Source organism: Ambystoma mexicanum, chromosome 9 (assembly GCF_040938575.1).
Source record: "Ambystoma mexicanum isolate Mex_15411 chromosome 9, UKY_AmexF1_1, whole genome shotgun sequence".
NCBI classification, from domain to species: Eukaryota; Metazoa; Chordata; class Amphibia; order Caudata; family Ambystomatidae; genus Ambystoma; species Ambystoma mexicanum.
The window spans coordinates 612454998-612480409 of record NC_090931.1 but is presented as its reverse complement, the minus strand read 5'-3'; the positions used below and the strand labels follow the sequence as shown (position 1 = coordinate 612480409).

Sequence of the window (25412 nt, the reverse complement as noted above, 5' to 3'; positions counted from 1 at the left end):
CTTACCGCATTCTACTATACCAACAAGACTCAGAAGAAATGCTCAAAAAGGTAATGGGAAGAAACTCCAGAGATTTCTGGTCACTCATAAAAAAGATAGACAGCAACCAGGCCAACAACCTAGCCAACACAGTGAGTGAAGAAAGATGGACGACCCACTTTTCCACCCTATTCCAAAACCCCAACGGACTACAAACCCTAAACAACGCCAACGACAATTCAAATTGGGAAGACATCTCCGACATTGAAGATATAGAAGATGTAATCCGCAAACTAAAGCCTAGTCGTGCGCCCGGACTGGATGGAATAACAAATGTAGACTTAAAAAACAACTCAAAAGAATGGGCCGAGTTTATAAGCCCTGTTTTCGAAACGGTAACAACCTCAAAATTGATACCCCGCTCATGGACAAAGGCCACGGTAGTCCCGATCTTCAAAAAGGGTGACAGAACTGATCCCACTAACTACCGCCCAATAGCACTATTAGATACCATCGGGAAAATCTTTGGCTCACTGTTGCTAAAAAGCTTCCAAAGGAGGGCTTCAACCTCACCCAGCTGGGATCGCCCCAATCAGGCTTTACGAAGAACACAGGCACACAAGTAAACATCATGATACTCAATATCATAAAGAACAAAACTCGAGCACAGCAACGTAAGGTCTTCATAGCCTTTGTGGACTTAACACAGGCCTTTGACAAAATCGACCGAAGCAGGCTATGGGCCAAACTGGAACAATGGAAATGCCCACCCCAATTACTAGAGCCTATAAAGGCACTGCATCAAGACACATCAATGAGGGTAAAACTAAACCACGCTGGAACTCTATCAAAAGAAATCACAATCAGCAGAGGCGTAAAGCAAGGATGGCCGTTGGCTCCAGCACTTTTTACGGCTTTCATTGGGGATTACAAAGACTCCGGTAAAGATCTCAGAACCTTCGCACCAAAACTGGGTGATATCCCAACTCCAAGGCTTCTCTACGCAGATGATATTATACTCCTTGATCAAACCCCTGTTGGGCTGCAACGCCAACTAAACAACTTAGCAAACTATATTTCAGAAAACAACCTCGAAATAAACAAGGAGAAAACAAAAATTCTGATCCTCGAGAAATCAACTGCTAGAAAAAAAACATTCCACTGGTCAATCGAGAACACCAAAATCAAAGTGGTAAAAGAGTTCAAATATCTTGGAGTACTAATTGACAGCTCAGGCAACGAAGTAAGAATGCAACACAATCTTTGGGAAAAGACCAGAATACTAACAGCCCAGGGTTGAGCAATGGACAGGAAATTTGGCCGCTTCTCTTTGCTCCCAATCATAAAGTTTTTCAAGGGCAAAGTGGTTCCAGCGCTGACATATGGTGGGGAAGCCTTCCTGACAATCCCAAAAACCATCTGGGCTACTTTTGGCGAGAAGTAATGCAATTCCCAAAATCAACAGCGATAGCGGCAATCCGAAGAGAACTAGGACTAACTTCATTGAAAGCGACAGTGGATGCAAATGAAATGTTGCTATACAGGAAAATAATCATGCCAGACGCTCCAAGTCAGTACAAACTAATCAATCAAGAAATTCAAAGAGGAAACTGCAAATCGTTATCCGCCTGGGCGAAAAAAAAGGAAAATACTCTGATAGAACTCGGTTTCACCAAAGAAGAACTTTTCCTCACCCCCAACAAAATCAAAAAGAAAATGGATCTACAAGACTGGATACTCACGCAAGAAAAAGCAACAACGAATAAACTTCTCGCCCATTTGCCGCAACACACAAAAAAACTAAACGATCACCCACTAATCGTGAGAAGATTTCCTGACAAAACAACAAGACAACTGTTTTTAAGGGCACGACTAAACCTCTTACCAACAAATGAAATTAGAGCATTGAGAGGTCAGTCCAACGTGAGTACTTGCAGACTGTGCAAAGATCCCACACAAACCGAAACAATACGCCATCTTTTAATATCCTGCACAAAAACAATCGACCTAAGGCAAGCCTTTTTACTCCCGCTACTAAAGCCCTCTGTTTTACGAGAAGAAGTCTGGTGGAACCGACTCATAAGTGGAAACAAAACATCTTGGACGATTGCAGCAGCAAAGATCATAGACTTATACTTGGCAAAATGCCTCAAAGAAGATAACCTCCAAGCATCTGTAAATCAAACCTTTTTACTCGCAGAGTAACTCACTCCCAACACAAAAGACGAAGATCTTTCCTGCACAGACCGAGCAGCTTTTTGTAAAATCAAAGAAATTTGATAAACACAAAATAAAAAAATAAAATTAAAAAAAAAAGGTTTCCTGTATGGCAGCTGGTTTTCCTACTGTCCACTGAAGGGACATCCCAAATGTGTAATGAAGGGGCTGAAGGACTAAGAGTACCGGAGTAACTATGGTCAGTAACTTTTTCTTGATGTTCATAGTAGATATGTTGGCATGACTCTAATGCAGAGGAGGATCTCCTCCTCCACCCCACTCTCTGCTGCCACCCCCCACCCCGGAGAATCGGAGAATGTACCTGGTGTCATTATGAGTGGAGTTTCATTGATCAACAGGGCCAAGGCCAGTAGCAATTTCAGAGGCGGCCCACAGACTTATTAATTCTATATTCTTTGGTAAAGAAAAAACAATCTCCAGATTGGGTCAAACAGCACACCTGAGTTTGATGAGAAGAAGTCTTCAGAAAGTAATCAGACCCCAGGTCATTGTGGCATTGGTTTCCAAATTGTGTGGCAAGAAAACTGAAACATTGTGGCACACATATAGACATTTTGCTGCATTTGTTCTCAAATAAAATAGTTATAGGTAGCTACTAAACTTGAAGTTCCATTTCTAATGCCCTTATTGTGCCTCTGGACTGAAAGTCGTCTCTCACAAAGGGAGCTTCACTTCAGATAAATGTGTGAGGCTTGGTGTCGCTGATGCTGTTGACACGGGATATCGGAAAAGGACATGAATTTGTCAATCAGACTAATTATAATAAGTGGCAGATGAGTGAGATACTATATTTTCCACCATTTGAGTGGCATTTCAACAGTTTTGCAGTACTTTGACAATTAGTTGAGCACTGATTTTGTTACACGTGTAGTGGGCACAATAATGCTTCCGCTGCCAATACACAAATTATACAGATATTCATGGAATCAGTGGTCCTTCTTAAGATTAAAATACTGATGCTTCGGCTTTTGATGAGCACACAGTGGTGGTTATTTTTTTGAAGGACGTACTGAAGATTTCGACCATTTTGAATGCAATGATTCTTCAGACCTCAACAAACCCAAGGATTCTACACTGACTGATAGGCGTACAGAGTCTTAAATGTTTGATTTGCATGGCGGGTAACCTGTTTTTGGTTTCTTCATCTGTTCTTTTGTTTGTTCTTTATCTTGAAAATAATTGCTCACACAGAGTTTAATGGAAGCTGGTTTTCAGTCTTTATGAGCACTGTAAAGCTTTGTCCTTTGACGGGCTCAGTGATGCTTTGGTCTTTGAGGGACATATTAATGGTTCGGCCTTTGATGAGCACCGCATCTTTCCAGATCTTGATGGAAAATTGATTTAATCTTTTATTGATGCAATTGTTTTTCAGATGTTGTTGGCGACAGTGATTCATCATGACTCAGTGGGCACAATGATCAATCGTCTTTGATGGGCAAAAAGATTCTTAATTTCCTAATGCGTAGCCTTAATTGATGCTTCTTAATTGGCACCGTGATTCTTCACATCTTGCAAAAATGTATTCTTTATTCTTCTGATTTCGAAGGAAATTGTGTTTTTCCAGTTTTGGTATATTACAGACAGATGAATTAGTTGTACTTAAGATGCTATTAATATTCAGATTGTAATGGGGACTTTTATGCTCCAGCAGTTGATGGACACAGTGGCTCAGATTTCGACTTTGGCGACGATGAGCCTTCAATTCGTGATGGTACAATGATTCTTCAAACTGTTGCTCACTTTACTCCCTTGTATTTTCGTGTTACAAACTAATTTTGTTCTAAAATGTTGTCCAGAAATATAAAATTGTAAATTGCTCATGTACATCACGATCCATGTCAATTTCAGACGACTAAGCAGTAGGCGCACATATTACCCAGTTCTTAGGCTTTACGTCTCACATTTACTCAGAGTAAGCCAATTCACTGTGAATACAAACATGGCCGTTTATGCTGTGCTGCCTTGACAGAAGATGTGTAAAGCCTGAAACCTATACCAGCAGAATTATTGCAAATATTCTGTTATGTCCGTTTTGGCCATAAATCACCATTTGTGCCAAGAAGACATGCATGTCTTTAATTCATGGATAAAACTGTATTGGGGCAGTCTTCTAACTGAACAGTCTTATAGGTTTCCATTTTGAACCTGTGTCTGTGTCCAGCAGTGCTGAATCTTGGAAGACCCTTGCAACATTGCAAATAGCAGGTGGTTAGGCTGGTATTGGGTGTGTCCAGGAAGAGACCTCTGAGAGTGGTGGCAACCTAATGGCAAGAAGGCCGACAACTGGGTCTTTGGCTAATTGAGAATGATAAAAGATCAAACCATTTCTGTGGCGTATTGTAATATTTGCTCACTGGCCTGCTTGAGATAATTTGTTAGCTATGAGCACCTTCATTTGACAGAGGGATTTATCATTGGAAATGGTTTCAGATCCTTTTCTTCCACAGCCGGCCGTTCTGATTCCCAGGGACGTCCGAGTTCCTGTAATGGCATGGGAACCCATGCCAGAGTTAAATCGCCCAAGCAGGAGCTTCAAATGTTGTCAAGGCTTGCATTCCAACTTCTACAGAATAACCTGATTTCAACCACCTATGCCTATTCTTCTGCAACTGGAAAAAGCAGAGAGACAGCTTATCTGGAGGGCTATTTTAATCCCTAAAATTAGGCAGAAGCATCTAACAAACAAAAACGAACAGATACACGAGTGTCTAACCTTGTTTCTGCCTGCATTGCTCTGATCAGACCAGAAGTGGCAGCAGCTGATGCCATGCTGAGGAGCACTAGTATTTTGTTATCTGATGTGAAGAGGTGCCCACATGCGTGACACACAAAGTGTGATGCCTCTGCTTTTAAAATTGCATTACGGGTCTGGCGGTAACCGTGCCGGTAAAACCGGCAGGCTGATGCTGAACCTGTGATGAATTAGCGGCGCCTGACTTCCTGGTAACACCAGGGTATTCCGACCCTGGCAGCTGGGAAGACAGGCGCCGGTAGTTTTGTAAGTCCCCATGGGAATGGGGACCCCGGAAGCACTGGCACCATTAAAAACGGTGCCAGTGCTTCCTTGAAACTCTGCGGGCGGTTGCTGTTCCACCCGCCAGGTCTGACCCTGGTGGGCAGAACGGCACCCGTCCGCAGTGTCGTACTGTGCCGGTCCAGAAACACTGTTGCTGGTAGGCTTAACGGCACCAGTGTTTCCGGACCAGCACAGTTATAATGGTGTATTTTATTTACTTGCCTAAAAATACCACAGTCGATAATAAAAACGACTTTTATACTTTCTGAAAAATTCCTCTCACTTCAAACTTCCAAAAGTAAAATAGCTTTTCTGGGGCCTTTGGTGCAGTCCCTAGTAATCAATGTGCCAATGCCAGACTCCATTTCTAAATTAAGTTCTCAAGCATCAGTTGTGACCTCTCCATAGATTCATTGCATGTTGGCATTGAAGAGCCAGGTGATAATGAACTGTTCCCAGTTTCCTGTGCCCTTCACCCGCATTCCGGGCGGTGAACCCCCGATCCTTCTCCAACATATGCAGAGTTGGATAAGAAGTTAAGGGAAGGGCCGGCTTAGAAGTGTTTGGGCTATTTCACTGGGAGCCACTACTAAAATCAGATTAGGCCCAAAGGTGTTCTACTCTCAAATAATTGTGTTCCAACACTCTGCTTGATGTACAGAACTGGTACATCTTTTTCCCACATTTGCATGCATGCTTGAACAGGTGATGAGAAGACAGATGTTCCTGAAGAAATTTCAGACATGGGAAGAGCGGCTTGATCCATATGTTTTTTGTAAGGTAAGGCCTGACGTTTTCTCTGGTCTAGGTAAAGTGCATTGTCACAACACTTTGTTGTCTGGTTATAGAGCACCGTTCATCTGAGGGGACGTAGTGGTGTATTCAGAGTTGAATCGTCCCTTGTGTTTATCGGGTGTATGACCTCTTCCAACTAAACGTATCTTGGATGTCTAAAGAAGTTGAGCTATCACGTTTCTGTAAGGTGCCTCTCCTGCGACGGTGAAGCGCAAAGGAGCTTCGGCGCCGGGGAAACCCTCTCATCCGTTCTTCCGCGCGGAAAAATTCTGCGACTGATCGGAAATACTCTAGTGTGACCTCGTGGCTCCATGCTGGTGGTGCTTCTTTCAGAAATCCGCAATGGCCACCATGTTGGGTCAGCAGGAGGAAGAAGTAAGGGTTGGATTTGAAAAGCTCTATGGGTAGTGTACTGTCTGGTGGCCCACGGATGGGATCGTCCGTGCTGCAGATGCATAGGACAGGGACAGCGACTTCATCAACGTCCCGCAGGGGTTCATTCCTGTCCCAGTATGTGTCCCAGCTGATGGGGTTGGTCTTGGTCTGACAGAAGAGTAGCTCCTCCAGCTCCATCAAAGAGGTGCATCGCAAAAGCTTAGTGGTGTCCAGGTCTTCGTTCAGAGCTGTCGCGTACCTGCAAGAGGGAGAAGTGAGCATAGTATTAGTTGGCATTCAGGACATCAGAGCGTCTTTGTTAATATATCGTGATACATTTCGTTTGATTTTAATTGAGATACAATGTTTTGAATGAATTACAAATCGCTGTCAAACAACTTGGGTTTCCTACATTCCTTAATTAAGCACTAATGAGTTACCAACAAACCTCTTTTGTTAAGATGGCTCCTCTTAATATTAATAGCATTGTGAAGGAGTAGGTAATTTGGGGGTTCATCAAAAGACTGCAACGTTTGTGAAAGGCCCTGCATGTCCGACTACCTGAGTCCGCTGGCCCGATTTTTCCCTGCCTGCAAAGGTGTGATGTAGCCAAGTGCAAAAATTGGTTCTAGTGTAACGAGCATACCATCTCTCGGTGGGAAACTGAGATTTGTTGAACGTTGTATAAAGCAAACTAAAATCACCTCATTCTTGGTAACAAGAAGACCAGCTTTTGCTTTGGCTCCCTTCCTGCTCAGGTGATGGCTTCCACAGGTTTCCTCACTGCTCCCTGCCTCTTGGGCTGCGTGCTCTTGCATCTCCCAGCTGTTCTTTACGTTTCTTCTTCTACATGTGCACTAATGGTGCTCTGGCCAAGCACTAACATGTTCCTTTATTGCTGTTTTATAAGGTGTGCTGAGCCCTTGCTGGGTTTCTGCATTCAGGTTAAAAAGAGCTCCATCCAGAGTGATTGTTAAAAATTGAACCCAACTAAAATCAGACGCAGTGCTTTCGGGATCACCTTAAGCTCTGTACCACGGTATACTTGAAATAACTGCACCTCTGCCCTGTCTCTCTGATCTCTATGGGGACATCAGCTTCCTGTTAAATAAATCTTTCTCTGATGCTGCAGATACATTGATGACCTATTGTCTCCTGCTTCCTGTAAATGGATTTCCAGTGATGTTCACTTCCTGTTCAGCCACATAGCATCTCGGGGGTTACTACCATCTTGTCCTCACTTAGAACATGACAGTGTTTTTAATGTATACTTGGAATTCAATTAAGAATCTTCCAATCCAAGGTGTCCAAAATGCAGTTTACCCACGTTTTCTGAGAGTGGATCGCCGGACCTCCATATGTACCATTTTGAAATGTACCATGATGCTCTTAGAGGGTGAGTGTGGTGGCAGCAGCAACATTTCAAGAGTAAGCAGCACTGGTGATCATTTTCACTCTTGGCTCCTAAAATGTGGGTTGCGCGACCCTACCGATCTGATTGATCAGCGACCTCTAGAAGACTGGGCTCCTTCTGCGCTACATTATTAGCACTCAAAGTACCCAATCAGCTTTGGGAGACCTAGAACCCTTAGGCCACTTTGGTAGATTAGAAAATAACATTAAACGCATTGTTTGAACTCCGTACTTGGGGGAAATTTGCAGATTAAAAGCATTGAATTTGTTCGATGCAGTGCTAGATGTACCACTATTTGGTCAATGTGCCACATCCCTGCCCAAGAATGAGGTAGTTAAAACGTTGCAATTGTTTAAATCTTAATCTGCAGAGAATATAATCATGGACTGGTAGTGAAGTATTTTTAATCATCAGTAACCACATAATACTTTCAGAGTGCTTACTTCCACAGTCCTTCTCCTATGAAAGTGCAGTAAACAAAAGGTGTTGCTGTGGAACATATACAACAATATATGGAAGAGTACTGTCCGGGTTTGAATTACCCAGACGTCTCGAAGGACATTAAGTGAATCTATCACATGTCATCTCTTGTCATTTTTTTCTATACGTTTCTCAACACTGATCAGTGTTTCGTTACAAACATTTTAGTTGTAAAATAATCTTTCACTTTATGCAGTCTGTTCTTTATAGAAATGGAAGCTTTTATTTCTTTATACACAAGCATTTTCTTGGTGCCCAATGCATTTCGGTCACATGGACCATCTTCAGGGACAAAATTCTACAAAAACCAAACATTGTATGAATAGTAGCAGATATTGTTTTCTTATTTCTTCCCAAATGCTCTGTTTGTGAATAATAGTTACCTGCCTGTACCTTTTATCTCCATTGTATGCGCTTCATATATATTCTCTAAGGCACTCTTGGGCTATTCTCTGGTCAAGGTAATGCACCTATGTTTGTCTTCCATGCCTGTAATGTAAATTCCCTTTTAGGCCCCTTGTTCTTGTATTGTAAACCAAGTTTGTTCAAGAGGATATATGCAAAGTATTCCTTGTGTTCACAAATAGGTTAGCCAGCGTTTCTCTCTGATTTAATTAAGGTTTTTGTACCTGGTTCCACTATTCTGCTCTAGAGTAAAGCTTACCTTTTGCCAGCACCATTGTAATACTTAAGTCACTCCTCTGGACACTGAGATCCTGTGCAGCAGGATCCTGTTGTCCAGAGGCCAGATCAAGTGAAACAAACGTAAGCTATAAACAGATGATGGTATCATTCCAGGTCAGGAATGATGTGAATTGGTTACCAGACATTTGGTTGAAAAAAATTGGTCGACCAGACAAATGGTCGAACTAATTTGGTCGAAAACCAAATGGTCGAGTTTTTTTTTTTTGTTTTCACCCCTTTTTTTAATTTTTTTTGGGGGGGTCCCCCCAACCCCCTTTTTTTCTCTAAAAACCCCCTTTTTTAAAAAACGAAAACCCGAAAAATAAATATATAAATAAAAAAAAAAATTCGACCATTTGGTTTTCGACCAAATTGCGTCGACCAAATGTCATTCGACCAGTTTTCAGTCGACCAAATGACTGGACACCATGTGAATTGTATAGCATTTGCTAAATGGACTTTCTCATCAGAGTACTCCAGTTTCTTTGCAGGACTGGAGGACCAGGATCATTATAAATGGACTTCCTAAAAGGCGGCCATTTTAAGACCTTTCTCGTCACACAAATCCACCAGAGGCCCGTAAGGCTGCCTATAATTTACAATGTGGGAAGGATCAGGCGCCTAGGGAGTTTGTGCAGGAGTTGAAGCAGGCATTTGCTCAGACTCACCGGGAGGTGAACACAAATAGTATGGAGTGTGAACACAAATAGTATGGAGTTCATAACTGCATATTTCCATGCGCTCCCCAAATATATCATGATTTTCATGAGCACAGGACTCTGGATTGGGTCATTGAACAGGTCACCAGGATCTATGAGGTCCAAACGCCTGCTGAGAGTAAAAATACAGCCAAAACCCCCAAACCATCTAACACACCTGCTGCTGCAAAGGTGGCATAGGTAAACACAACCCCGCCATTGGATCTGGAGATGGGGGAGGGACTAAAAGTAACCCTTCTACCAACAAGCAAAATGGAAGGCAGAAGGGGCCCCCCCAACCCAACCGAATGGTAGTGAGGCGGGGCCCAGAACAATGTTCACTCTGACCCTGCCACCTATATAAGCCCTAGGTACAAGGGTAACAAACCAATCCTGGGTTATATATACACTCCCCCGGCCCAAGGGGGGGGACCAATCGGGTAAGTACTGTCCCGGGAAACTTCAATCCAAACTTCCCTCAGGAGAGAAGTATCACTCCACCTCCCAATCTGAACTTTTCCCCCAGATATCTCCCGAACCAGAACTTCCAAAGCAATCTTCCTCTCTCCCCCCGGTCCCAGTACACTAGATCCCTGAACCCGAGGGAAGGGAGATTAAGGATGGAAAATTATGGGGAAAATTTCCAGTACCCAAGCTACTCCGGGAGAAGGGACAGTTACCCTTTTCAGGAGCAGCCGAGGTATGACTTGAGACCTCCCTATCACCAAGAAACGGTCTTGCAACTGGAGTGAAAGGTCCAGCAACTGACCAATGATCTGGGGCGTATGCTGTGGGCTCAGTCCAACTCTTCACCTAACCCTGCGTCTCAGAATACTCCAACACCCAGTTTTGATGCCCTAGGGGGAAAATGACTGTACATAGCTGAGCTACATAATTAAACAATTAGATGAGAGTGCAAATACTGAAGCATAAAAAAATGCTCCATGTAGACATCTGCTCAAGTAATGTGGGATAATATTGAGCAGCTCATATAGCGTAAATAAGATGAGCAAATTAGAGTTTGGCTAGGTGGGCACTGAGGTTGTCGGGTTGTGATATATCTGTGGTTGGCACAGTACATTGATTGGATGAAAAGCCTAAATGAAAAGTGAGCTAATCTTATACATCTAAAAATGACGGAAGGAAACCTCAGACAAACCACAGATTTCTGAGAAGGGGGCCCGGGTGGAGGGGAGATGCCAAGCCCTAGAGGAAGCGTCCTTTCTCACTCAGACAGAACCCCTAAAGACCTCACAGCCTCAAAGTGTCTCTTCTACCCCCAAACTATTAGTACCTGTCACAACCTTCACCCCAGACCCCTACTGGCAAGCCCACTTGCCAGGATGAATCAGGGCTCGGGTCTCCATCAGGGCCTTGAAGGCCTGGCATCCACTCACAAGGCTCTCTTGGGGCCAGTCCTGGCACCTATGGCACCAGGCTCATGCACCTTGAAGAACCTGTGTGCAGGGAACTACTTTTTTCATTTGGGTCCTTCAGCCAACATGGAGGCATCCACAATGCTTGGCTCCTAGGAACCAAGCTATGCGGTATAGTGTTTTGGTTGTGGTGGCCTAGGGACTACTTTACCTGGACTACTTTGTTGAGGCTATTTAAACCACACCCGAACAAGAAAGCACGCTTCGCGTTACTTTGCAGTCTGCAACGTGACGCTCACTGTGTCCTGTGATACCCACGAGCCTCGGAGAATCAAACCTGCAAGGAGACAAAAGGAACATCGATAGCAGCATCTTACCTGCAATCTCCATCTTATTATCCGCTCGCAGCTCCAGTGAACAGCTTCCTCTGGATCCGCATGCCACCCGGACCGAAAGACCTCAAAGAGGAAGGGAAAGGACAATATTGAAGAAGGCATATTAGACATTGCAAAACCACGAACTGCACAAGAAGCTTACCTGTCTGGTCGCCTCCCGGCCGGGATCGTTCCAGAATGCCACACACGCTGGGAAAACACTCCGGCCTGCAAGAAAGGAAGAAAACAGGTTAGCAAAGGCAAGATAATGCAGCGCTGCGCATAGCGCTTACTTACCGCATCGTAGCGCACATCATGCGCCATCATTTACCGGCGAGGCCTAACTCATCCAGTTCACCACGCTGAAGCTTATTGCAATCACAGGCAGGACGGACTCCTCTGCCCGGGAACAATCCATTGGTAGATGACCCCACTTTACCATCCATTACCCCCACTCCAGTACAAATTATGCTACCTGCGACAGCTCCCCTGGCACACCAGAACGATTCTCAGGCGACCCAAGGAAGTATGCAGCATTCATAAATCCGTGTCGCCTTCACTTTCTTTGTAGGCCTGCAGCATTGCCAAATGACCAAGCTCGAGTAGCTTTTATTTTGTCATACCTGAGTGGAAGCGCAGCGGACTGGTCGGTGCCGTTGGTGACCCATGATGATCCTCTGTTACACGACTTTGGGGGGTTCCAGAGAGAAATGGAAAAACGTTTTGCTCGCCATACCCAAGAACAAGCAGTAGACAACAAACTCTTATCTCTCCGACAGGGGAATCAGGACTTGTTAACGTACATTGCCACCTTCAATGGACTGGTTGCTGATGCTAGGTGGCCAGAAAACAAAAGAACCACGCTATTTCATCGAGGCTTACAAGGCGAATTAAAGGACGTCCTAGCCCAGGTGGTTGATCCCCCCCCCCCGAGACTGTACCGAATTCATAAATTTGGTTGTGCAACTGGACCACCGGTTGCAGGATCGAAAAGCAGATCTGTCTAAAACAGACACTCTGGCTGTGTATGTTCGACCAAGGGACAATGCATCACGTGTGCCAGAAAACAATTTAGAACCCATGCAACTGGGAGGGATACGACCTCCATTAACAAAACAAGAATGGGATAAAAGAAGACAACAACAACTTTGTTTGTATTGTGGAAAACCAGGACATTTCCTTAAGGGGAACAGTGAGAGCCACAGAGAAGGATGAGGTTAAGGAGTCGGGAAACTACCAAGCTCGGCAAATGTAGAGGTCAGTTTGTCGAGTGAGAAGAAAGAGTCACTGACCTCGCACTTTGCAATACTGGTGATCTTAATTAACCACCAACGGTCGTCTAGGATGCATGCCGTTGAGGCATACATAGACAGTGGAGCAGTTGGGAATTATATTGATCAAGAACTGGCAGAAGAGATGGGGCTTCCTTTATGTTCCAAGCCGACCACTGACAAGGTAACCACTGTGGATGGGACAGAAATCGCTTCCGGACCAGTAACCCAGTGCACAGCCGGGGTAACCTTGCTATGTCAGGATGGACACTGGGAGTCCATTTCGTTCAATCTCATCAAGGCCCCTCAGTTCCGGCTAATTTTAGGGATGCCTTGGTTAGTTGCTCACAACCCTTTGATATACTGGCGGGCATGGAAATTAACCTTCCCCGGTGACTGCTCGCCTGCTATTACCAAGAGCAGAAACCCGACTTCTGTACCCCCATGGCTCCCAGAGCGACAGTATCAACTCTGGGAGTAACTAATACCTTACCAAGCAAATACCACGATTTCTAGGATGTGTTCCGAAAAGACCAAGCAAACACATTACCGCCGCACAGACCCTATGACTGCCAGATCAACCTTGTTCCAGGTGCACAAATCCCTTGCGGCAGGATCTATGCACTCACATAAGCAGAAACCTCCACCTGAAATCCTATCTAGACCAGTACCTTGCAAACAGATTTATCCGCCCGCCTAAGTCCCTGGCAGCCAGTCCTTTATTCTTCGTACCGAAGAAAGAAGGGGACTTGAGAATCTGTATTGACTACCGCGCATTAAATCGGATCACCGTGAAGAACTGCTACCCCTTGCCACTCATCCCTGAAATGCTAGACCAAGTCAAAGATGGCCAGATTTATACCAAATTGGACCTTCGAGGAGCGTACCACCTGGTCCGAGTTAGAAGCAGAAATGAGTGGAAAACCGCTTTCCGTACCAAATACGGCTTGTCTGAATATCAAGTCATGCCCTTTGGGCTATGCAACACTCCCGCGGCATTCCAATATTTCATGAATGACGTCTTGAGAGAATTAATTGATGTTTGCGCCTTGGTTTACATAGATGGCATCTTAGTGTACTCAGCCTCGAAGCAAGACTATATCAAGCACGTTCGTTCTGTTCTCACCAATCTCCTTCAACATCGTTTATTTGCAAAGCTTGAGAAATGCTTTTTTCACGCCACTGAAATGGAGTTCCTTGGTTTTATCCTCACTCCAGGAGGCATCAGAATGGACATGCACAAGGTAGACACCATTTTGAAATGGCCATCACTAACGTCTCTAAAAGGGATTCAAGGCATGCTGTGTTTTGCGAACTTCTACCGCCGGTTCATCCCAGACTTCTCTCAGATTGTACACCCGATTACAGTCCTATTACGAAAAAACTATAAAAAAGTGAGCTTGGACCGAAGAAGCAGAAAAAGCTTTTCAAGAACTTAAATGAAGGTTCACCTCCGCTCCGATCCTGCGTCACCCTCGTCCAGACCTCCCTTATGTTGTAGAAACCGATGCTTTGAGTATGGCAATGGGGGCTATCCTTTCACAGAGAGACCCAGAAACTGGCCAGCTATATCCTGTGGCCTTCTGGTCGAAAATGTTCTCACCTCTGGAGATTAATTATGCCATCACCGACAAAGAACTCCTGGCTATCAAATCCGCCTTTAAGGCCTGGCGACACTACCTCCTGGAGGGCCAGACACACTATTACAGTTATCACGGACCACCGAAACCTGCAATATCTCAAAACGGCCAAGGCCCAGTCCTCGCGCTAACTACGGTGGGCCCTTTTCTTCACCGAATACGACTACGTAATCACGTTTCAACCAGGAGTCCGGAATGGAAAGGCTAATGCCTTCTCTCGTATGGGCATTGATGAAATGGTATATACAACTCTAGACCCAGTACCCATTATACCTGAAGACAAACTCTTGGGTCTCACGGCCACCTTAACGCAAACAGAACTCCGAAACGAAATTCAATGGGCAATGAACCCCGATGCTTTACTTGCATGGCATACTCAGGGAGAGCAATACTCCATCAAGGACCGCTTGCCCTTTTTTAGGGACCGTCTCTATGTACCCGAGAAAGAACTACAACAGCATATTATTTCAGATTATCATGATTCACTGATTGAAGGGCACCCTGGAATCACCAAAACTCTAGCCAAGGTGAAACAGAACTTTTGGTGGCCTACCTGGCCTAAGGACATCATTCAGTCCTGCGGTGTCTGCGCACAAAAAGAATCACAAAAACAGATACCAGCTGGTCTCCTACAACCATTGGACATTCCTCCTGCTCCATGGCACACCCTTTCCCTTGACTTCATCACCGACCTGCCTCCCAGTCAAGGGTTCAACACCATCCTAGTAGTTGTGGACTTGTTCTCGAAGATGGCACACTTCCTTCCTCTCAAGAGTCTCCCAGATGCATCCAGTTTAGCGAAAGTGTTCCTGGAAGGCATTGTTAAACTACATGGCTTCCCATCAGTTCTGGTCTCTGATCGAGGCAGCCAGTTTGTGTCCAACTTCTGCAGGAAGTGTTGTGCAATGGCGCAAATCGACGCCCGGCTATCCACCAGTCACCATCCCCAAACGGATGGCCAAACCGAGAGGACCAATCAAACTCTTGAGTAATATTTATGGTGCATGCTGCACCAAGAAGAAAGGAATTGGAAGGATTTACTATGGATAGCAGAATATGCATATAACAATTCCTTGCATTCTAGCACCTGACAAACGCCCTTCTACACCCTTTATGGCAGACACCCACGTACTTCCGAACTACACCTTCCAGCCAGCTTGGAAATGCCAGCAGTGAAGAGTCTTTACACAACCATCTCCCAGGCTTTTAAAAGGGCGAAAGAACATCTCATTCACGCCAAGGACAGACAAAAGAAATTCGCCGATCAACACCTAAGAAAATCTCCTGACTATCAAGTGGGAGACAATGTTTGGTTAGCCGCTAGATTTGTACCCATCATGGGAACCCGGACCTTTCATCCTCGATATTTAGGACCCTATACCATCAAGGCGATTATCAACCCAGCAGCCGTCAAACTGGAATTACCACTCAATCTGCAAATCCACCTGGTATTCCATGTGTCCCTCTTGAAACCGATGCAACCCGGTACACGGGTTATGACACCACCAAAACCCATACTTTTTGACGGAGAACCAGAATTCGAAGTCAAAGATATCCTGGACTGTAAGTACACTAGGTCCAAATTATACTATCTCGTCGATTGGAAGGGATATGGACCCCAAGATAGGTCCTGGGAGCCCAGTGAGAACATCCATGAACCACGTCTGAACAAGAAGTTTCATCAGAACTTACCGAATAAACCTGGGCCGGACATGAGGAACAACATGGGAGGGGTCTTGGGGGGGGGGGGGGGGGGAGGGGGAGTGCTGTCATGACCCTCCCCCCAGACCCCCATTGGCAAGCCCACTTGCCAGGTGGAATCAGGGCTCGGGTCTCCATCAGGGCCTTGAAGGCCCGGCATTCACTCACAAGGCTCTCTTGGGGCCAGTCCTGGAGCCTATGGCACCAGACTCATGCACCTTGAAGAACGTGTGTGCAGGGAACTACTTTTTTCATTTGGGGCCTTCAGCCAACATGGAGGCATCCACATAGCTTGGCTCCTAGGAACCAAGCTATGCGTTAGTGTTTTGGGTGTGGTGGCCTAGGGAGTACTTTACCTGGACTGCTTTGTTGAGGCTATTTAAACCACACCCGAACAGGAAAGCACGCTTCACGTTACTTTGCAGTCTGTAACTTGACGCTCCCCGTGTCCTGTGATACCCACGAGCCTCGGAGAAGCAAACCTGCAAGTAGACAAAAGGAACATCGTTAGCAGCAACTTACCTGCAATCTACATCTTATTATCCACTTGCAGCTCCAGTGAACAGCTTCCTCTGGATCCGCATGCCACCCGGACCGAAAGACCTGAAAGAGGAAGGGAAAGGACAATATTGAAGAAGGCATATTAGAGATTGCAAAACCACGAACTGCACAAGAAGCTTACCTGGCTGGCCGCCTCCCGGCCAGCATCGTTCCGGAATTCCACACACGCCGGGAAAACACCACGACCTGCAAGGAAGGAAGAAAACAGGTTAGCAAAGGCAAGATAATGCAGCGCTGCGCATATCGCTTACTTACAGCATCGTAGTGCACATCACACGCCATAATTTACCGGCGAGGCCCAACTCAGCCAGTTCGCCATGCTGAAGCTCTGCACACCTAAGGGAGAAAAAAAGACATTATTCAAACAAAGAAGGGCATGCAAGAATAACAACGCTATACAAAAGCTGCAGTAAGACCTACCTGAGAGACACCAAACAGGCCCGCGCCAGTGAAGTAACTTGGCCGCACATGCCCACACAGAAAATGCGCCCCTGCCAAGAAGGCAGGACGAAGAGCACGCCTAATTCCACAACCAGGTGAGGAGAGGGCCCCGAGGGGTTGAAGTCGCACGGGGTTGTGGGAAGATATTTACCTCAGTCGGCCAGTCTTGAAAACAGTCCTCCTGTATTTGCAGGCGGAATCTTCCCCGCAGGCCATACCTGGGGAAAAAACTGGGAAGAGGATACCAGCAACCAACCCGGCTGAGTGGCATCCCCATGGATAGCAGGCGAGCGCAACAGTACCCAAATAGCAAAGGGTAAATAGGAGAGGACAAAGAAGAACCCACTTTGTGAAGGAGCTTAAGAGGATCCCCTTTGAAAGAGAAGAGTCACTGGAGGACTCGGGTAAACAGACCTTCTCGTTCAGGAAGGGGGGGATCCCTCCCAAAGAAAAATGGGCCCCAGGGGGATGGTCCCTCCCAAAGAAAAATGGGTCCCAAAAGACCCTGAATGAGATGGGGGAAGTATTGAGACCGACCCAGAGCAAGAAATTCAACCCCTAAAATGTGTGCAAGACCAAATTGAAACGGAAACGGAGGGGGTGTCCTTTCTCCCAACATTTGAGAACTGTTGCCAGGTAAAGGTGGACAGCCAAGGAGCCGGGGAAAAGGAGGATTCCCCAACGACTCCCATTGCAAGTTGTAAAGTTTTCTTTACAGATTCCCGAACTCTGACACAGACATTTTCCCGAGATCACACAGTGTCGGAGTTCAATATCAAGAAAATGACCACCGGGCTGTCAAATAACTCACACTTTCTTTGCACCTTGGAGGAAAAAGAAGGCCGATTTTATGCACCGGTCAAGGTGCAGGGTCAGTGTGAATTATCAGCTCTGATGGATACTGCATCCCAAGCCACCCTCCTGTCTACAAAGGCCTTTCACCAATTAAACTCAGGACTTGGGAGGGCCACCAAATTCCCCTCACACCACTTGCCAGACAACTCCAAAGTTTCGACAGGAATGATATTTCCATCAAAGGGACTGCGGATCTGGAAATAAAAATTGGTAGGCATCAATGAAACATCCAGTGATAGTTGTGACTCCATAGGGCACCACTTGTTTACTGGGAAACAATCACCTGAGGAGGTTATCACCTCTGCTCGATTGCGTAAACAAGGTCCTCTGGACTCCGACTACCCATTTTATAAAATTAAAAATGGGTACCAATTATGTAAGCCTGAATAGTACCCGTCAATTAATTGATCAACGTTTTGTTAATGTAGAGTTCCATTTCAAGAATATCCAAGTCCCAGAACTCACTGTCAGCTGTGTAGGAGAACAAACTGGTGATGGGAGCCCTTCTCCATTCTTGAAAATCAACCTTCCAGTTTTAAGTGACAATCCACACTGGAAGGGAACAAACTAAAATTTTACACCATTCCAAAGTCAGAAGAAACATTGAGTCCTGTAAAACCAGACAAGGAAGAACCCACTCAAAGCCTGACGGACATTCCGAAAAAGGGCAAACAGTTGTTTTTCCCCATTCAGTTAAATGTGGGGGAGGAGACGGTGCTCGCCAGAGTATGGCTGAATAATAAAAGGAGCTTCATTAGCGAAGAATTATTCTGGAAACTCCCGATAGATCAGACCATTCCCACATTTAAATTGATTGACAAATGGGAAGTAGGTCTGGAAATCCCAAATTCCAAACATCTCTTGCCTAGCAGGTATACGCTAGAAAAATGTCCATTGGCAACAAAAGCATACAACATAATTGGCCCCGCGCCCGCACCCACCTGCATAGCAATAAACCTTGGGGTCATCTTCGACTCCACTCTCTCCTTCTCCACGAACATTTCAGACATCTCTAAAAAGTCCAAATACCAGCTGCACCTCCTCAGAGGTACTCTTCCTTTTCTCACCTTCCCCCAGTGGCTCACTGTCTCCAGAGCCCTGGTTCTCTCAAGGCTGGACTACTGCAACAGCCTCTTTCTCAACCTCCCTGCCTCTGCTCTGCGCCCTCTGCAACTCATCTAGAACAGAACCGCAAGACTTATCCTTGGCCTCAAGCCCAGGGATCGCATCTCTCTGGCACTGAAAACCTTGTGGCTGCAAGGATCAAGTTTAAGACTCTCTGCATTGTCCACAAGGCTTTCTGGGGCCTGGGGCCCACCTATCTGCAACAATGCCTACCTAAATACTGTCCTTACCGAGCCCTTCGCTCATCTACCGCCAACCTTCTGTGAGTGAGCTGGTTCTCCAAGCAGAGATTTTGAAGGGAGATCTTTATCCTCTGCAGGGGCCTTCATCTGGAATGGCCTCCCTGGCGCCCTGCGCTTTGAGCCAGATCTCCTTCAAGTTCGGAAACACCTCAAGAAATTCCTCCTCACCTCCTCCTTCTCTCCCCCTCTACCTTGCTAACCTCTCTCTCTGCTCCATCACGCTCTCCCTCTGTTTCTGTACACCCTGCTGACTGGCCAGTCCTCTCGCACTCGCCTCCGGGCCTTGCACTTGCCTCATTGTTACTGCACTTGGTCAATGACCCATGAAAGTGGCATCTCTCAGCACTTCTCCCCCAGTGGCTGGGCGCACTTGGTACCACCCCTGTCCTCCCCTTGCACTTGTCTCCCATCCCCCTTCCCTGCACCTGTCTGTACACTTGCACAAATGGAATGTTCCATGCCTCGAAGATCATCTATCTGTTTTTCCCTTGTCTCCCCTCCTTGCATGGTGGTGCCTCAATGCACTTGGAAAAACTGCTGCCTTATGCTTGAAGTTGAAGTGCAAGAAGAGGTTACCATCACAGGGCAGGTGCGACAATTTACTCTCCCCCTAAAAATGAAGCAAGGACAGATCCTCAAACATTAGGACGCTTACATAAAGTTAAATTACCATCTCCAACAACAAGGTTTGTATTTAAATCTTACCTCTTGTGGTAGACCTAGAACACAACACCATTCAAATATTGGTGGATAACAGTGACCCTCAAAGTATCACAACATTATTCTATTGATTTAGGTAATAAAATCATGACACCAATCCCAAACGGCTGTTTTCAACATCAGCAACGGTATTCCTCCAGAAAAGATTTTTACTAGACAGGGGGGAATTTTATGGTGTACTCTTCCAGCCCCTAGCGGGTAGAAGAGGTGAACTGTGACATCAGAAGGGAAGAGGTAGTGTTCCGAGTCAAGAACCACTTCCTTGAATCCCTGGAACCTGCTGTCCAGGTCAACAACATCAAAAGAGATCTCTCCACCCAACTGGAGGATATTGCTGAAATTGTCAAGCCCGAGATCGTCCCAGGTTTCAAGCAGATGGTTGAGGAAAGGATCAATCTTGCTGATGCCTGTGAGACTGAGGAGCAAAGACAAAAGCTGGCACAGGTCTTCATGGAATTCCAAGATATCTTTTCAGTAGACTTGTATGACTGTGGGCGCACAACCATTCTTTCAACCACCATACCCATGGACCCCGAGATGGCTCCAGTGTTTGTAAAACAATACTGGTTACCTCTCGCATCCATGGAGTCACTCATGTAGATTATTAAGAATTTAGAATCAGGTGGGATAATTCCTCCAATCCACAGTACTTTCAACAACCCGGTACTGGGGATACTCAAACCAAATGACCAATGGAGACTATGTGCAGACCTGAGGGAGTTGAACAAACGGGTCCACATGTCAAGATGGCCATTTCCCTACATCGATCAAGGGCTGGTACAGATCCAAGGGTCAAAGGTGTTCACCGCCATTGACCTGACCAACGGTTACTGGACAGTACCCATGAGTAGGGAAGACCAGTACAAGCTTGCCTTTACCTTCGGGGGGGCAGCAGTAGACGTGGACCCAAACCCCCTTTGGATACATAAACTCCGGCCATGATTTCAACATCTTCCTACATAAGGCCATGCCAGATTTAGGCGAAAGGGAAAACCTGGCCTATGTGGATGATGTTTTGATCAAGAGCTCAACTGCGGAGGAACACATATCAAAACTCTGCTATGTTCTAACCCAGTTGCAGAAAGCCAGAGCAAAACTGTATTTTCAGAGGGCACAGTGGTGTAAGACCTGAGTGAACGTCTTGGGGCACAAGATCACACCTGAGTGTCTTAATCCCTAGATGGAAGCCTTATTGAAATTAAAAGACCCACTACTCTGCGAGAAATAAGAAGCCCACTTGGACTCACTAACTATAGTCAAACGTTCATTGAAGACTACGCAAAGGTCACTTGGTCCATTTATTAAAAGCCAAAGTCAAGTGGGAGTGGGGTCTGGAACAAGCAGAAGCAGTTAAAGACTGAAAAGAAGCCTTTCACAGGCTCCTTGTTTGGCTTACCTCATAAAGATCAAGGAGTTCTTCTTGGAAACAGGGTTCTCAGGTACTTGCCTAACAGCGTTGTTGTGTCAAAAGCATGACAAGATCAACAGAATTATCTCGTGCGCAAGCAAGACTTTGTCCTCTGTAGAGGAAAAATACAAAGACTGCGAGAACGCACTCCTGGCAACTGTGTGGGTGTTGGAAAATTACTCCCCACTCATCCACGGTGCAATGGTACGTCCAATGTGAATTGAGGTGGCCATATTGGAAGGGGGTGACTGTTCAAATGGCACTAATATACGCAGTATAAGGGTATATCCAATGGGCCAATTGGGAAAAATGGTGTAGACAAAAAGCAAAGAAACGTAAGACTCTACGGAGAGATGCGGATACCAACCAATCCATTCCAAATGACATCCTCTTAGGAGGAAATTAGAACGCGAGGTCGAGTTGTTCATTAAGGCCAATTAAATGGCTTTTAGTAAGAAATATTAGCCTCATCTCTTCCTTGATCAAGATATTTCTACTTGTATTGTCGCCATTAGCAGTGCGTACTTTTTTCAAAACAGTCCATTTCAAGTCTTCACAGTTGTGATTATTAGTCAAAAAATGTCCGACCATGGGGGCTGGGATGTTTTTATTCCTAACGCAGCTCTTATGTTCGGTAAATCTAATCTTTATTTTACGTTCTGTTTGTCCAATATAAAGTTTTGGACAAGGGCACCAAATGGCGTATATCACTCCACTTGTATTGCAGTTGGTAAAGGTATGCTGTTGCCAGGGTTTTGCCAAACCTATGTCAACCATTGTGGTGCGTTTGGTAGATGAACAACATTTACAACTACCACAAGGTGCATGGCCGCTAGGTCTCGCTAGGCCCCATTGTTCTGTTATGGTGAGCTGGGAGGTAGGGTGGTCACTAATGTCATTCCTAGTGACTAGCTCTTTTAGGTTACGTCCGCGTTTGAACGCGCATCTAGGTATCGAGACCGGATTGTTACTTTTGGATAACAAATGCCAGTTTTTTCTGATTATGCTGACGATTTTATGTGACAATGGATTGTAAGTGCTGACAAAGGTCAAGCCGTCGGGATCAGATGTAGAAGATTTTCGCTTGTGTTCAAGAAGGGCTTGTCGATGGTTATCGGATGCCCTTTTAAATGCCCGTTTTACAATTTGTCGAGGATAGCCTCTTTGTATAAGATTGTTGCTCAAAATGCCAGCTTCCTCCTTAAAGACATGGATGTTGGTACTATTACGCTTCAACCTAAGAAATTGGCCGAAGGGAAGATTGTCACAAAGTGTTTTGGGATGAAAGCTGTCATATCTCAAAAGAGAATTCCTGTCCGTAGGTTTATGGAATGGTTTTACTTCTAGCATGTTGGTAGTGTTGTTAACTAAAATAGTGAGATCAAGAAAATCAATGCTGTGTCTATCATGATGAATCGTGAATTGTAAAAAGGGATTGATACCATTCAGCCAATCAAAAAAAGTCAATAGTTGTTGTTCGTCTCCATGCCAAATCATGAGCATGTCATCGATATACCTTTTCCATAAGGTCTGATGCTGGCGAAAGGTATTCGTTTTGCTGTAAATACTCTGTAATTCAACTGAATTGACATAGAGGTTAGCCAGAGTGGGTGCCACCGCCGAACCCATGGCTGTTCCGTGGATCTGTTGAAAACAATCGTTGTTGAATTTGAAATAATTCTCAGTAAGAGCGAGCGAAGTGCACCAAAGGATAAAAGAATTAAGCGTAATACCAGATGTCCGTTTAGTCAGCAGTAGTTCTTCGATCATGTCTAAGGTGGATGATTGTGGAATTTTGGTATACAGTGAAACGATATCCAAGGTGACCAAAATATCTTCACTGCTTTTGAACGGAAAATGTTCAATGAGATTGATAACACTGGTGGAATCTTGTATAAATGATTGCATCTCTGGCACATAACCTTTTAGAAAAGAATCTGCAAATTTTGCTAATGGTTCCAGTAGTGAATTAGTACATGAAACTATTGGTCTTCCCGGGGGGTTGATCAAGGTCTTATGAACTTTGGGTAGAATGTAGAATTCAGGAACTCTAGGATCATTCTTCACCAGATATACTGCCTCTTTATTGGTAATCCATTTCCTATCTCTTGCTTTCTCTACTTTGGTTGTAATTATAGCCTTTAAGCGAATCGCAGGATCAATACTCAAAGGCTTTTAGAAGCTGGTGTCAGCCAATTGTCTAGTGCATTCAGAGATGTAATCCACTCGATCAAGTAGAACAATGGCACCGCCTTTATCGCCACTGCGAATTACAACTGATTTGTTGTTTTTTAGTCCACTAATGGCTGTACGTTGTGCATTTGAACAATTCTGAAAGGTACGTGTCATCACTGTGGCGTCTAATTTATCTAATTCAGATAAGACTCGCTGTTCAAAGACCACTGACTCAGGACTGTGACTAGAACTTGGAGGGCAAAAGGTGGAGGGGTTATGTAACCCACTGTTGGCTTCCTCCATATCAAATGGATTATCCTTGAAGTATTGTTTCAGATGTATTTTTCTGAAAAGGTTCTGTATTTCAAGGCGAGTATTAAACCGGTCATAGGTGGCCGTGGGTACAAACCCAAATCCCTTTTCCAACACCGTTGTCTCTACTTCTGTAGGTGTATATTTGGAGAGATTTATTAATAAGCTGTTTTGCTCCGTGTCACCCTTGGTTCGTAATCCCATGTTGACATGTCCTGGTCTAAAACACCGGGTAGGGGACCGCGTCCACGTTGAGCAGAACAAAAATGTTGGGTTCTCCGTCTGTTGTTACCATTGCCCCCATTTCTGCCAGCACCTCGTCTCTAGAATCTGTAGTTGGGATCCTGTGGGAAACTGTCGTCCTCTGAACTATGTGAGCTATAAGACATATTGGCAAAGCGTACATTTTTCTTGGCTGTTTTTTCTAGCTCCATCGTATTGTTGATTCGGGATATACCCTTCTTGTGTATACCGGAAAGCCTTTTCATGTTTGAAATCGGCTATATCTTTTTTTAATCTTCGAATCCTATCTCTCACTGTAGATTCTTTGAAATCATTCATCTCTTTAATGATCTGTTCCAATCTTATGGTAAAGGCTTCCAACGGGACTAATTTTTTGATTTCGTCTTCCAATTTTGCTAATACTACAGTTTGCTTTTCAGTCATTTCTTCACATTTGTTTTTTTATCTATTATTAAAATCAGCCAATCACGCCCACATTTGTTGGCAATATAACTCCATCTGACAACAAACTTTTTGTTATCAAGAAAGAGTCGGGGTTCATTATTGACAACAAGTCCTTGCGGTAAGATTCCATTTCTAAGGTACTCTAACATAATAGTACCATGAAGTTCAGTGCGTATCAAATGTTTTTTCATTTGAAACAATTCATCCCAATTGCTGATATTAGTTAAAGGGGAGCTTTAACACTCAGTAGAGAATAAGAGCTGAGGAACCATCCGAGGAGTGAAAACCCTGGATGGAGAACTATAACAGGTGAGTATTTTGATTCATATTCTTTGGGGACAAATGTCCACAATGGATGTTCTGAAATACTGTGTCTAGTTGTACGTAATGTTTCCCTCTTTCGAATGTAAATGTTGAAATGTGATGTCTCTTTCTATGTAATATTTTTATCTCAAATGCAACGTCCAACTTCCTGGGAAATATGGTGGTGTAAGAAGCACTGAACCGCTCTTTTTTCTATTTGTTAGATAAATAACCTCCTTCATTTCCAGCCTGGAGGCAAGATGGCAGTCCGGTGAGAACCCCAGAGACCGTGGGAAGAAGGAAGGAAAGGGGGTGCCGTGCCACCCACCCAGAGACGGGAGGGGAGACTGGAATGCCAACTCCCTAATGAAGTAGATTGAGCCAGACGGGTTCCAACAGAAAGAAAAATATGAAGGGAAAAAAGAGAAAATGGGGCTTGAAATAAAACCCCACTCTGCCCTGCTCTTCCCCACGAAAGAAGCATGGAAGAACAGGAGGGGGCATGTGGGGTGTAATCAAAGGCCCTGAACCAATCGAACTGA

The 25412-nt window shown here is 45.0% G+C and overlaps 1 protein-coding gene across 1 annotated transcript in view; it reads right to left on the bottom strand.

Annotated features, from left to right (window-relative positions):
* Positions 1-2591: 2591 nt before the first annotated feature.
* ABHD15 (abhydrolase domain containing 15) overlaps positions 2592-25412 on the bottom strand; it is a 60421-nt gene continuing 37600 nt past the window's right edge. The window contains exon 2 of the mRNA XM_069613938.1: positions 2592-6662. Coding sequence (XP_069470039.1) covers positions 6140-6662 — 523 coding nt within the window. The 3' untranslated portion in view covers positions 2592-6139. The remainder of the gene's footprint in view (positions 6663-25412) is intronic.